The following is a 12,372-nucleotide window of genomic DNA, read 5'->3' as shown; positions in this document are numbered from 1 at the left end:
GTCCAGGGAGGGATGCTCTTCTTAAACACTGTTCAAAAGGATGAATGAATACATGAAATGAATGCATATATATATATATATATATATATATATATATATATATATATATATATATATATATAAATATATATAAATATATATAAATATATATATATATATATATATATATATATATATATAAATATATAAATATATATAAATATATATATATAAAAAAATATAAATATATAAATATATAAATATATAAATATATATATATATATAAAAAATATATATATATATAAATATATAAATATATATATATATATATATATATATATATATATATATATATATATATATATATATATATATATATGAGAGTATGAAAATAAATACAAAACATCACTGACCAATTTGACTCACTGACCAATTTCATATGTATGTGAACATACCCTACATTTCATAGGTACTGATCACACAAAGCAAACCTGCAGAATAGCAAGGTTTGTTTTAAAGTAAATAAATAGTATAAAATTGCTATTTTAATTTATTTTGAAATTGCTGAAACCTGATGTTGACTTTTTTTAAAAATCCAATTGAACTATTGCTTTAAAAGGTAATGCTGGCTATGATAGAAAAGCATCAGAACACAAAGTGCATCACAGCTTGCAGATCAGTCATGTGGATGTTACTATGACGCATACCGCCTACCTAAACATTTATGGCTACGGTGTTCCTTAATGGCAATGGCCTCTTTCAGCAAGATAATTCACCCTACCACCAGTAATCAGACACAGTAGTGCTGTAGGAACAGCAGAAGAGGGCCGTAGTGATAGAGGTGTGTGTGCATGTATATATATGGGTATGTAACAGTGTGTTTTGTATATAATAGAACCAAGTTTTCTAACATATATGTCTACTTCTATTGAATTTTATTCAAAAATAAATCCACACAGATCAAGTTATAAAAAACCTCTAAAATTAGCTTCAGTGCATGAAGTACTGATCAAGAATTAATCAACACTTGTACCCACAGAGGTCAGACAGAACTAATCAACACTACATTGGTGACTCCGGTGCCCTTATACATAGACCTTAAGTGAAATGATCATTGGTGACTGTGCACATTCAAGGGGCACAAACACATGCCAGTGTCTCTGAGTCTCTGATGAAACAGATAGACATTCGTTATGCTTGCAGCAGTGCCCTTATCCTGGCATGTCGGACATCGTACTACTACCCATGGATACAACATTTTGGAAATTGTTTTTACACATGATTTACACAAATGTGAGACTGCCAGGATTACTGCCGCATTAGTTTTACAGGCCACTATGCACTATTTTTGGTCATTCATCATCAAAGAATGCACCAAAATGTGTTAAATATAAAACTACAAGTAATTATATCAGAAGGTGAACTCTCCTTGTTCTTCGCTTCTGAAGTAATTCAGAATCCTAGTGACCTCTAGTGGTGGTACAAGACATAGTCTCACAATAACCACATATCTTCTCCCAGACTATAGGATCTCTTGTAGCACTTCCTTACACGAAGTCTCAAACACTGATGCCGAATCGAGAGAAAACACCAAGTCAGAGACAGGATGACCCCGAACATTCGCCCACCACCACACCTCCTTCCTCTCTCTCAGAAGTTGAAGGTTCCATAATACAAAGTGGAAAAAAGGTAGTCCCAACAAACAAACTGCCAGTATGAGCATTGCTGCCACTAGAGGTCAATAATGCTATAGATATAGGGGTGTCCACTGATATTGGTGCAGCCAGCATGCCAGTAGATAAGCATAAATGCCATGTAGAGGGATGCTACTAGCAGTGTAGAGATAGTGGCACAGATGGATAAGCACAGAAGACAGGAGGAGGTCCATGATGGTCTGGATGCTGTTGACCAGGTGGCAGTTGATAGTGAAAATCGTTAGGGCATGCTGGGAGTTGTTCATGGCCCAGTAAAGGAAAGAAACACAAAAGCTACCTAGTGAAAGGGAGAACTGAATTATTTATTCAAGTAGATGTTCTTAAGCAATGGATTTGGTTTGTGAAAAACATGCTGTACAGTTTAGTTCTATAGTCTGCGCAAAACTATAATTAAATTATTCAACAAATACCATTTACTTGTGCAAACTAATAGATCTGGTTGTAATCCAAAATGCAGTCTCATGTCAGTGTTACATACCCATGGTGTAATGTCTTGCTCTTTCTTGACAGAACAGCCCGGCATGTATGAAAGCCCAGGTCAAATTTATAAGGGACGTGAGATGGTACAGACCCATTACTATGTGTGAGATATGGCTAAGAAAGATGAGAAACTTGGGCGTGTTAAAGACAGAGGCTGCATACACACACTAGCTGATTATGTTGACCAGCATACAGCTCCGGTAGACCAGCCAAACAGATGGAATGATATTCCACTGAAAACAGGGAAACTCTGTTTAAAGACGTTAACAAATGCAAATAAGTGCTATTAGACCATTTGAAATTACTCGCACGTGGCTGAAGCAACACCTCAGGTCTACAGTACAGGAGGTGCAGTTTCTGAAGCTTCAATCCTTCAGCCCAGCTCTATGCACAACCAGCTCCCATGTCAAGAACTAAAAAACAAAATATATGCCTGGGACATGGGAATAAAAGCCTTATTTATATGGCAGAGCAAGCTCAATGAGTTGCTGCAGAATCCTGATGTTTCTCCTTTAGAGGAACATGTAAAGGCTTGAAAATAACTCATTCTGGGATGACAGAGCTCCCATAATTTAAATGTTTAACAAACAACCATCAGGAACTGTCCTCTCTGTTTAACAGCACAGCAATTTCTTGTTCACAGCAGCAAGCAACTGACAAGTACCTCAGCTCTGACAATCCAGTTTGTGAAAATGCAAATCTCATTCTTATAATTAAACACTGCTGTTAAAAACACTGCAGTGCACCCAGCAGTATCAATGACCTACCTTGTTTCAGTTATATTTAGAACTTTTACATTATTGTGCTCTGCTAAAACTTCTATACATATACATTCACAAGTCACACCTGTAGGAATGTTTATCTGGAGGTGAAATTCTCACTGCTTGGCCACCAGTCCATGGTATGGATTGTTAAATTCTTTCAGTAGATAAAAAGGAACAGGAATATTAGTTATCTCCCACTACTCACTCTTTTCAAAATATATTCTTCAGTTGCAGCCAAAACAATAGAGCAAATTGTTGCTCTGAGGCAATAACTATGTTGTTCAAAATGCATCAAATAAGTCAGCTATGTTCTAATAATTTAGCTTTTAAAACACTGAATATTGAGCATTTGTAAAATACGCAAATTGGTTTGACATCTCATTTATTCTTTTATGTACAAAATGGGTATTGTACAAACTTTACATTTCTCTGACCATGTGCTGGGGTGGCAAAAAAAAAAAAAAAACCCAAACAAAACCCCATAAACCCACCCCCCAATTTTACATCTTGCAAAGACATTCTGTACATATATATACACACACACACACACACACACACACACACACACACACACACACACACACACACACACACACACACACACACACACACACACACACACACACACACACACACACACACACACACACACACACACACACACACACACACACACACACACACACACACACACACACATATATATATATATAACCTCTTATCTGACAAAAGATCCATACTTCAGTTATGAAGACAAGGCAGTGAATACAATGCCACATTTTGCCTGCACAATGACAGTATTATTCAATTTCCGTGAAGCGGGCAAACATGGCTTTGCGCACTGCATCCTTGTAGGTGTCTGATGCTGATAGTGTGTAATTACTGCCTTTAGTACCCAGACCCGCACCCTTCGTTCTCAACTGAGCCTGCAAAGAGATTAAAAAAAATAAAAACAAAACACCCCGTTCTGATTTAGCCAGCACCATCTTGCAAGAACTAGATTCCTAAAGTGTTCATGGTAAACATGGCAATCCTAAACCTGTGGAATAAGAGACAGAACAGAGCCTCACTTCAATAGGTGCCGTGATGCCTTGCTGATTTCTCCCAAGGCCTTTGCCTTCCTTCCAGCCCATAGCCTGAAGCATCTTATTACCAATGTTGTCACTATTCAGTCCATCCTTAGTGGGCTGCTCATAATTACTGCCAAGCAGAGAGATCATAAAAATGACGAGGAGCTTTTTAACACTTGGTGAAAATATCATACAGTATTTAGCAGTGCAGTTGTAACTTACACTACAGGTGTAGGCTGAGTGAACTTCCTCTTCTTGGGTGCAGGGGGCTCAGGGATGCCATACTTCTCCCTCCTCTCAGCTGCCCTGTCCCTGTATTTCATCTGCCAATGACAAGAGTTCAAACAATGGCAAGGCATCAAATAAAAAAGCCTTCATTAAAGCAGACACTACAGTTTCATACATGCCTAGCAACATTCCAAACCTCAGTCTCTTTCCTCTCCAGCTCCTCCAGCTCCGCCTCACTCAGCTTGGACCGTCGGTGAACCTCCAGGTTTTGCTGAGGGAAGACAAAGGCAGCAAACATCCGTGCCATGAGCCAGGTGCTCTAGGCTGAGCAGCTCTGTGCAAAAGCAGAGGTAAGTGTACGGGTACCTTGTGTAGGTCCGAGAGCTGCTGGTGGCGGATGAGGGCATCTTTGTTGGGGAACTGTCTCCTGCACAGCAGACAGGCCATCTTCTTCCAGTCTGTCAGCTTGTCGTCCTTCTCCTCGCTCTCAGGGGTCTCCTCGGGCTCGCTGTCACCGCTGTAGGCGGCCACCAGAGCCACCTGCAGGACAGGGCAGGATTAACACACCAGGGAAGTGAATCTGGGTTATACACGTTTCTTGAGCAGCCGCAGATGCTGAACGAGCAAGCCACGGCTAACCTTTGAAGACGAGCTTTCCTCTTCCGTAGTCTTCACTGCCTCTGAGACAAGCCTCTCCAAACCAGTAGTCTGCTAAACAGATTACAGGCGATTCATATAGGTTTACATCAACCAGTGCACAGTAACTGTTTTAAAATCGGAGTATAAGAAAAATATATAGTATTATTTGCCATTTCAGTCAAAAAAAGTGCCTCATAATACAGAGACAACTAACTTCAATCCAGCTGTCTAAGTGAGCTGAGCGCGAGGCACCTTTTTCTCAAAAAGAGTAAAGCCGGCGTCAGCAGCTGCGGCCTCTTTCCTCTCCTCCTGGCTGATGGGCTGGAAGCTGCTCTTGAAGTTCTCTTTCTGTTTGTTCAGACTCTTTGCCCAGCGCTCCATATCCTTTGCGATCTAATGAACCAAGATATCGACATGTAAAAGATTACACCCCACATCGATTCAGTACATTTACACTCCTCAAATGTGACCCATAACTAGACATGTACTATAAGGAATGAAGGGAATGAGACCTGCTGGGCAGTTTTGCTCTTGGGCTTCTCCTTCTTCTCCTTGCCCTCTTTAGCAGGGGCAGAGGCAGAGGCAGCAGCCGTTGGCGCGTTGCCACCGGAGTCGGCTGCGGGCACGTACGCCTGTTTCTCGCTGTCCCAGTACAGGTACTGTTGCGTGTACGAGTTATAGTAGTACTGCAAGACACACACCCACACAGGTACCACAACAAACCCACATTGATTGGGATCACTGGCAGTGCAGATGCTCCTGACCTGATCGTTATTTATCGTATTAATGAATTGCCTTCTAAAATCAGTTAAGCGCTGTTCCTGGAATGAGAATCTGATTACAGGAGAGTGTATGCATCAGGTGACCTACGTGTGTGTTGGGGTCATAATAGAGGCCTGTTTGAGGGTCGTAGTAATAGCCAGACGACTCATCAAACTGGTAGGTGGATGTATCTGGGACAGCTAGGAAGAAAAGGAGAGTGAAGAAAAACGCTGAGCATCGTGTAACTTTACAGGGCACAGGGCAGCATCGTTGCTTGCGGCATATTGAGCCCTCACCGGTTTTGGTGACTGGAGCAGGAGCTGTAGGTGGGGTTGTGGTGGTTACAGGATGGGCTGTGGTAGCAGGCGCCGTGATGACTGCGGGAGTGGCCGGAGCTGAGATGGTGGCTGCCACTGCGATTGCTGGAGTCGGCATCGGCTGCAAAGCCTTAAAAAAAGGTCACAAATTTACTCCACGGTGAAAGAACGGTGGCCCACGACCGATGGAGAGCGGCGTGGCGGCTGGAACCTCACCTGCGTGACAGGCTGGCTGATGATGTGGGGCTGATAAACCTGAGCACCCTGAGAGATAACCACTGGACCAGCAGTGGGGAGCACCTTCATACCAGGAGCGGCTACACACAGACAAATGGTGGTTTCCTTTTTTGTTTTTTACTCCCTTGCCTGGCCTTACAGACTGTAGCAAATGATGATATTTGCAGTTTATTCTTAATCTGATTAAATTAACCATTTCAGGGCTAGAGTTATTCTGTAACCAAAACACACGCCTCAGTCCAAAATTGCCACACATACTCATCATTTCTAATTGAGACCGAGTTAAATATATAAATCTCCCACCTCCGAGGATGCCATTGGCCTGGGATGGGTCTGTTGCTCCAGCTGGCTGTTGTGGGAAGTGGGTCTGATACTCCTACAACAGAAGAAACAACTAGGTGAAGACTTCGCATGACCAATAAAACAGCCAGTACTGATTCCTGCCATCATGCAACAATTAGGAAAGCCCTCCTAACCTGAGAATAAGGCACATAGCCTTCTTGTAGGTAGCCGTACTCTGAAGCCGGTTCAGCACTCTGCTGTGGCTGTTGAGATACACACAGGGTTCAGAGGTATAGCAGGGACACGAGGGAGAGATGCAAAGACAGAAATCGGCTCAGGATATTGACCTGGCTGGAGGACCACTGAGCAGCAGCGATAGCAGTGCTGGCTACAGAGAAAGCGCTGATGCGGTTTCCGTCCGGCAAGAGCAAGTCCCTGAGAATGGGAAGAGAGGTTATCCCCCCCACCACAGAAACCTGCAGCTCACAAGCCAGGGTATAATGCACAGTGGGAACTATGACAACCAGCTGCAGCGGGGAGCACGTACTTCCGGGCACTCTTGGCATAATCCACTCCAATGGTCTTCCCGTCCAGCTTGAGCGGGGGCTGCAGGCCCTGGAGGATGGTCAGGAGCTGGGATGCCTCCTGTGGAGTCAAACAGAGCCATGAGTAGGCATGGTTTAGTCAAACAAACTGAACTGTGGGGACAATGAGCAGTTTAATGGCAGATAAAACCTGAAGCACATTAGTTAAAATTGTTTATTAATTTGCCTAATCTAAAGCTAGTACACTGGTTTGCACACAAACAACACACCACCCTCTCGACTTGTTTATTTTACTTTTTCCTCTGCTGAATAACATCATAAACATTGCAACCCTGGACATACCAAATTGGTCACTAGTCATCAGCCACGTGTTTGTGTGTTTTGCTGTCACTGCAGTCAAACTCCCTGTGTGACCATCTGGTGTAAATGAGGTTGACTGGAGGTAATCGGTGGGAATTTATGAACCCTGGTTTGATGTACCAGAGGAGAAGAGAGCTGGACAAAGGCAAAGCCTCTGTTCTGGCCTGTCTGCTTGTCTTTGATCAGGCGGATGTTGCTGGCTGACAGGTTGGCATATGGTGCCAAGGCTGCCATGATGCCCTCCACAGTAGAGAGTGGGGCAATGTTCCTCAGGATGATTGCTGTAAGACACATACAGTCATGATGCAGTCACATTTGTGCATTTATTCCTGGCTCATCTTTATCCTAAAATGGGAATGAACCCTTACTGTCTCCATAGTAATCCCCGCTGGCCTGGGTCTCTGTGGTTCCAGTAGTACCAGTGATTTCTGTGTCTATGGTGAAATGCACAGAAAGGCTCCATTAGCCTTCTGAAGCAGAACACTGCAAAGGCTCCGCAGAGAAAGCACGGGCTTTAAGGTTTAGCATAACGCCTCTTCACCTGTCACAGCTAAACAAATGGATCTGCTACTAGCTGGAGGCATGTTGTCCAATTGTACATTTGGATCTCCACACAGTTTTCCCACCCTGCTCCGGGTGCACAGAGGAGTCTGAGAGGGACGTTCAGATGCAGCGTGCAGGCAGTGGCTTCCCAGGTAAGGAGCTACTCACCTGCTTTGGCTGCGCCACACCTGAAGCACTTCAGCCTCCTTCGGAAATTGTACAGGCCGCACTGCAAGCAACCGGTCACAGTTTTTTAATGTATACCTCTGCTACAGTGCATCGGGTGATAAGCACAGTACAGAGGCCTGCTGAATAGCATACTTACAATGGAGGACGATCACCAGTTCTGAATATTAAAAGCACGAGGTAACAGTGCCAAATGTAACCTTCCTTCTAAATTGAATTGTTTGTGACCATTTGTGTTGGACATAGTCGGGTTTGGGTTACTTCTTGCCTTCATTCAAGGGACAAGCATTCACTTTATATACACCCTATGACGGCTACAACTTAAGCCATTTTAGCATGCCTACAGTCTCCAAGACATCAAGAAAAGCAATGGAAAAAGAGAGAAACAAGAAAGGAGGAAAAAAATGGGGATACTTTACAACTTACTGAGTTGCAAAGCCAATCTTCAAATTTGTGCCGGGTGTTGCTGTAGTGCATGGCAACACTCTTGCCCTGAATGGTCAGCAGCTTCTGCAAGAGGAACACAGGCACAGGGGTTATTTCGGTTCCAGATCACTTAACTTAAGCCCATGAACAACCACTCTAGCCACGACGGATTAGGGGAGGCTCGCCCAGGAAGACTCAACGTGTACGAATACGTCAGTGAGGTGGGTGGGTGGGTGTGCTCATGCTGTTTGGGACCCGAGCATCCGGATGGGGCCGGAGCAGAGTGTAAAAGGTAGAGAGCTTCAGGGCCTCGGGACGAGGTACAGACTCCACACAAGATCTCTCGGCTTAAGGGAACTTAAGACTTCCATCTCAGTCAATATTGAAAGCGATAAAACATTTCCTTTAGAACCCAAGCCATGAAATGTTAGGCTATCACAGAATGTTTTCTACCACAGCCTTTTATCCCTTAAAAATACTGCCCTAGCACCAATTTATAGACATCTACCATTGTGTTATTTTAGGTCCTAACACACTCAAAACTACTCAGATTAGTATTGTTCCAAATCTGTGTAAAGTTCTGAAAGCACTCTCTCTTCAGACTCTGATCTCTTCTTCAGAACTATACTGACTGAATGTTACTTTACTCATTTGATTTCACACATATTCCTACAACATTTTATATTTACAAGGAAGAAAAAAAAAAGTTTTTTGGTTCTTGTACGGTTTTACGATTTTTATGGCAATACCCGTCATTCACCATTTATTTGTTAAATTTGTTTTATCGGTCTTTTTATAAAAAAAAAAAAAAAAAAGTCTTAAAATGCCCCTCTTCAAGTCACACCATGCCTTCGAAAAAGGGAGGGGAAGGGTCCAATTATGTCCATTTTGTTTGCTGGGGTGGCAATTTCTGGTTCTTTTTCTATTCAAATTGCATCATTCCCCAGGGTAAAAGCTAAACTTGGTGATTAGGAAGCAACCTGATTGGTCTCCATCCATCGGGTAGCATCTTGCAAGTGATAAAACTCCACGAAGGCGAAACCTCGGCTTATACCTAGAGAGGCATTCAGATATACAGACGGGAGGCGTGTTAGTCTTAATAGTTCAGTGGTATAACATTCAAACTCTGTCACAAACTGCTTCGTGACCCCCCTAGCCAGAGAAGCCAAATGGTCAGGAGGGTGCCAGAAAAATCTTTTGCCATAGCAACAGAACCCTGAAACCACAGCTTACTCTTAAAATCGAACCTGGAATGAGGGCATTGATAGTTTCAAATAGCTGGACAAACAGTTTATCATCCTATATATTGTACGCAAATCTAAATATTCTCTGAATATTAACTTAGTGTTCAGCTTTTTGCTAACAGAAAAATTTCTTCTAATGCATTTTGGTCCTTATCAGATAGTAAAGCTCAACCAACATGCTGAATATTTCTGTCAAGTAACCTCACCTGCCTAAGCTTGTTAAATTTGAGGTTACCGCAGGAACTCAAAACTTACCTCAGTGCTTCCTCGTGAAAATTTAGCTTGAACCATCTAAATTTGACTGAAACAGCTATGAGAATAGTCAGATAAATTTGTTGCTATGGCAAAAGGCGTTAAAGCAGAAGCAGGTTGGCCCAGTGGTCACAGGTTTGGGAGAGAACGGATCCATGGTACACCGGTCTCACCTGTTCTCTTCTTCATCAGGCGCACGTCCATTGGCTGCGGCCCCTCCAGCTGCTCTATCGCGGCTCGAATCTGAGGAAGCAACACAAAGGAAGAGAAAGAAAGAAGGAAAAAAGAGAATGTTCAAATCTCAAACAAATTAAAATTCAGATAATGAATTAAAGACCCAAATTATCAGGGACAGTGCAGATTCTGTTACTTACATCAGCCTCTGTGGTATTGACAGGCAGACCACGAAGCATGATGGTCTTGCTCTCCTTCTCATCAGCTGGGTCACACCTGTATTCATGCTCGGAGTATTCACCATCTGAGTGATGCCCATCATCAGACCCGTCACTGCTCCGACGCTTTCTACCTCGCTGTTGGGGGGGGGGGGTGTTATTCTTTGCAAATGATTCAACATTAACACTTTCATCTAGTAAAAACAGAAGCAAATGGAATGAAATCAAACCATCACATTTTTAAAGAGCTGTAATGTTTCTCATTTCATAACACGTCCAGGAAAAGATGGGGAGGGAACAAAACTTCACTTTTTTTTAATATGCAAACATTTTATTGTACATCATAGTAATCCATTATATACTAGCCTACTTTTCCCCCTAATTATTACTGAACACATTAGTAAGCCCAAACCTCAGGACTGTCTCGACCCCAATATCGATCGCTGCGATCCCCTCTGTCCCCATCATATCGCTCACTACGCCGGTCGTCACTCCAGCGGTGAGAGTCATAGCCACGGTCATCACGATCTCGCCGGTCTCTCCGATCATCATCACGAGACTGCTCTGAACCATACCTGCCACTGCGTTCTGTACGGCTAACCCTGATCAAAATGAACAAACACGATCAACACACACTACAAACTGTCTTTACAAATGCTGTGGACATGCACACAAAGAACTCACCGTTTATCTGCACCCATTTCCGTATCACCTAGAAAGGCAGAAAAAGGAGATTTTATATATATAGCAAAGAGGGATATTGATACTTTATAAAATAACCCAGCTGGTTAACTAACTAGTAAAATATTGCAGAAATAACAGGCAGAATGTCCTTCTCCTAATAGAAGATTTAGTGTCGTGTCTAAAGGGCATGTTAGCTAGCTAGCTACATACATTACTATCCAGAACTTTGCCTATATTAAAATGTTCTGCGTACATTTCCAAGACCAGGTTTATACCTCGCATATAAGCTATACAAGCAGCATTTCAATAGTTAACCATTTCTTGGAAAACCTACAGCTGTAACATGGTGTAGTTCATATGCATAACCTCTACATTGTCGACTCTTCAGCCATTTAACTAAACCGAAAGACTTCGTTGAAAGGTTATGTGGGGGGAAAACATTAGCTAGCCAGCGAACGGCTGTATAGAATCTAAGCCTGCGCTATTAATAACCAGACGTGGGCAAATTTCGAGCTCCGATTCGTTCGTCGCCCAAAAATCGTGAATGGGGGTTGGGGAACAGCGGAGACTTCGGTTAGAGTAACTTGGCTGGCTAGCTAGGCTAGCTGCTGCTTGAGAAAGCGAACGTTTGTTTTACACTGAACTGGCAGACTATGATGGGTGGCTATAATCCTAACTGCGTCCATTCCCCGAAATTCGCCCTTGTGTAAAGAAATCAAGCGGTAGAAATGGTGCCAACTTAACTCTGACGCCAGTCTTGCTCCATTATGATTACATTGCAGCAAATATTGTTAGCGTAATGTAGTTAGCCAGTTGGGTAACATCAAACTTAATGTCTTTGACGTTTTAGCATAACTATGAACGTTTTTTTTATTAAACTAAACAAACCAACTATACTAAGAGTTATTTAAAAGTTGCAGTATTATATCAGGAACAAATTTGCTGGTCGACCAGCTAGCTAGCTAGCGTGATTTTGACACCAAAATGGAGTCCCATAGCTAGCGTTAGCTAGCTACAAGGAGCTTGTTGTTTGAAGGACCGAAAAACATAACCGATCGACTTTAAATGAAGACAAATATCTGCGGCGCAACATTCACTTACCAACTAGAGTGCAAAGTAAGGTCGAATGTACCTCTAAAGGTATAAGCTAGCTAAGTAAACTGCTTCTCCGTGAAATCTTAAATTTTGCGTCTTCTTTATACAGCATTGGGCACGAAAATGGTCTACTGCAGCCTTCTCTTTCCCAGAGTGCTTTGGAAATTAATTC

The 12,372-nt window shown here is 42.5% G+C and overlaps 2 protein-coding genes across 3 annotated transcripts; both read right to left on the bottom strand.

Annotated features, from left to right (window-relative positions):
• Positions 1-389: 389 nt before the first annotated feature.
• Positions 390-2,428, bottom strand: LOC145658687 (uncharacterized; the record flags this gene model as incomplete). Its single annotated transcript, XM_081717101.1, is given in 4 exon segments — positions 390-1,719; positions 1,722-1,816; positions 1,818-1,992; positions 2,173-2,428. Coding segments are annotated over 4 exon segments (744 nt in total), but the record flags the coding sequence as incomplete, so codon positions are not given.
• An 875-nt stretch (positions 2,429-3,303) lies between these two features.
• Positions 3,304-12,343, bottom strand: rbm5 (RNA binding motif protein 5). 2 transcript variants are annotated; one of them, XM_027000617.3, is made up of 25 exons: positions 12,207-12,343; positions 11,106-11,133; positions 10,834-11,023; positions 10,404-10,559; positions 10,203-10,272; positions 9,514-9,587; positions 8,534-8,617; positions 8,090-8,150; positions 7,747-7,812; positions 7,499-7,659; positions 7,021-7,118; positions 6,821-6,908; positions 6,668-6,736; positions 6,495-6,567; positions 6,171-6,271; positions 5,934-6,084; positions 5,746-5,837; positions 5,388-5,561; positions 5,128-5,268; positions 4,876-4,947; positions 4,603-4,776; positions 4,433-4,507; positions 4,231-4,331; positions 4,009-4,138; positions 3,304-3,864 (listed from the first exon to the last, which is right to left on the bottom strand). In XM_027000617.3, exons 2-25 carry the CDS (start codon positions 11,120-11,122, stop codon positions 3,739-3,741), a joined length of 2,544 nt encoding a protein of 847 aa, XP_026856418.2. In that variant the 5' UTR covers positions 11,123-11,133; positions 12,207-12,343; the 3' UTR covers positions 3,304-3,738. The 2 variants fall into 2 exon arrangements, with proteins under 2 accessions (XP_026856418.2, XP_026856419.2); XM_027000618.3 differs by having other exon boundaries at positions 4,876-4,944.
• Positions 12,344-12,372: the final 29 nt, after the last annotated feature.

Source organism: Electrophorus electricus, chromosome 7 (assembly GCF_041902795.1).
Source record: "Electrophorus electricus isolate QZ-2024a chromosome 7, ASM4190279v1, whole genome shotgun sequence".
Taxonomy (NCBI): Eukaryota; Metazoa; Chordata; class Actinopteri; order Gymnotiformes; family Gymnotidae; genus Electrophorus; species Electrophorus electricus.
This window is presented reverse-complemented; position numbering and strand designations above follow the sequence as displayed.

Coding starts and splice junctions, on each gene's coding strand:
- rbm5 (XM_027000617.3), bottom strand. Junction 5,562..5,745: donor ATTATGACCCCAACACACAC/GTAGGTCACCTG, acceptor TGTGTCTTGCAG/TACTACTATAACTCGTACAC. Junction 4,139..4,230: donor ACTCAGCCTACACCTGTAGT/GTAAGTTACAAC, acceptor TCTGCTTGGCAG/TAATTATGAGCAGCCCACTA.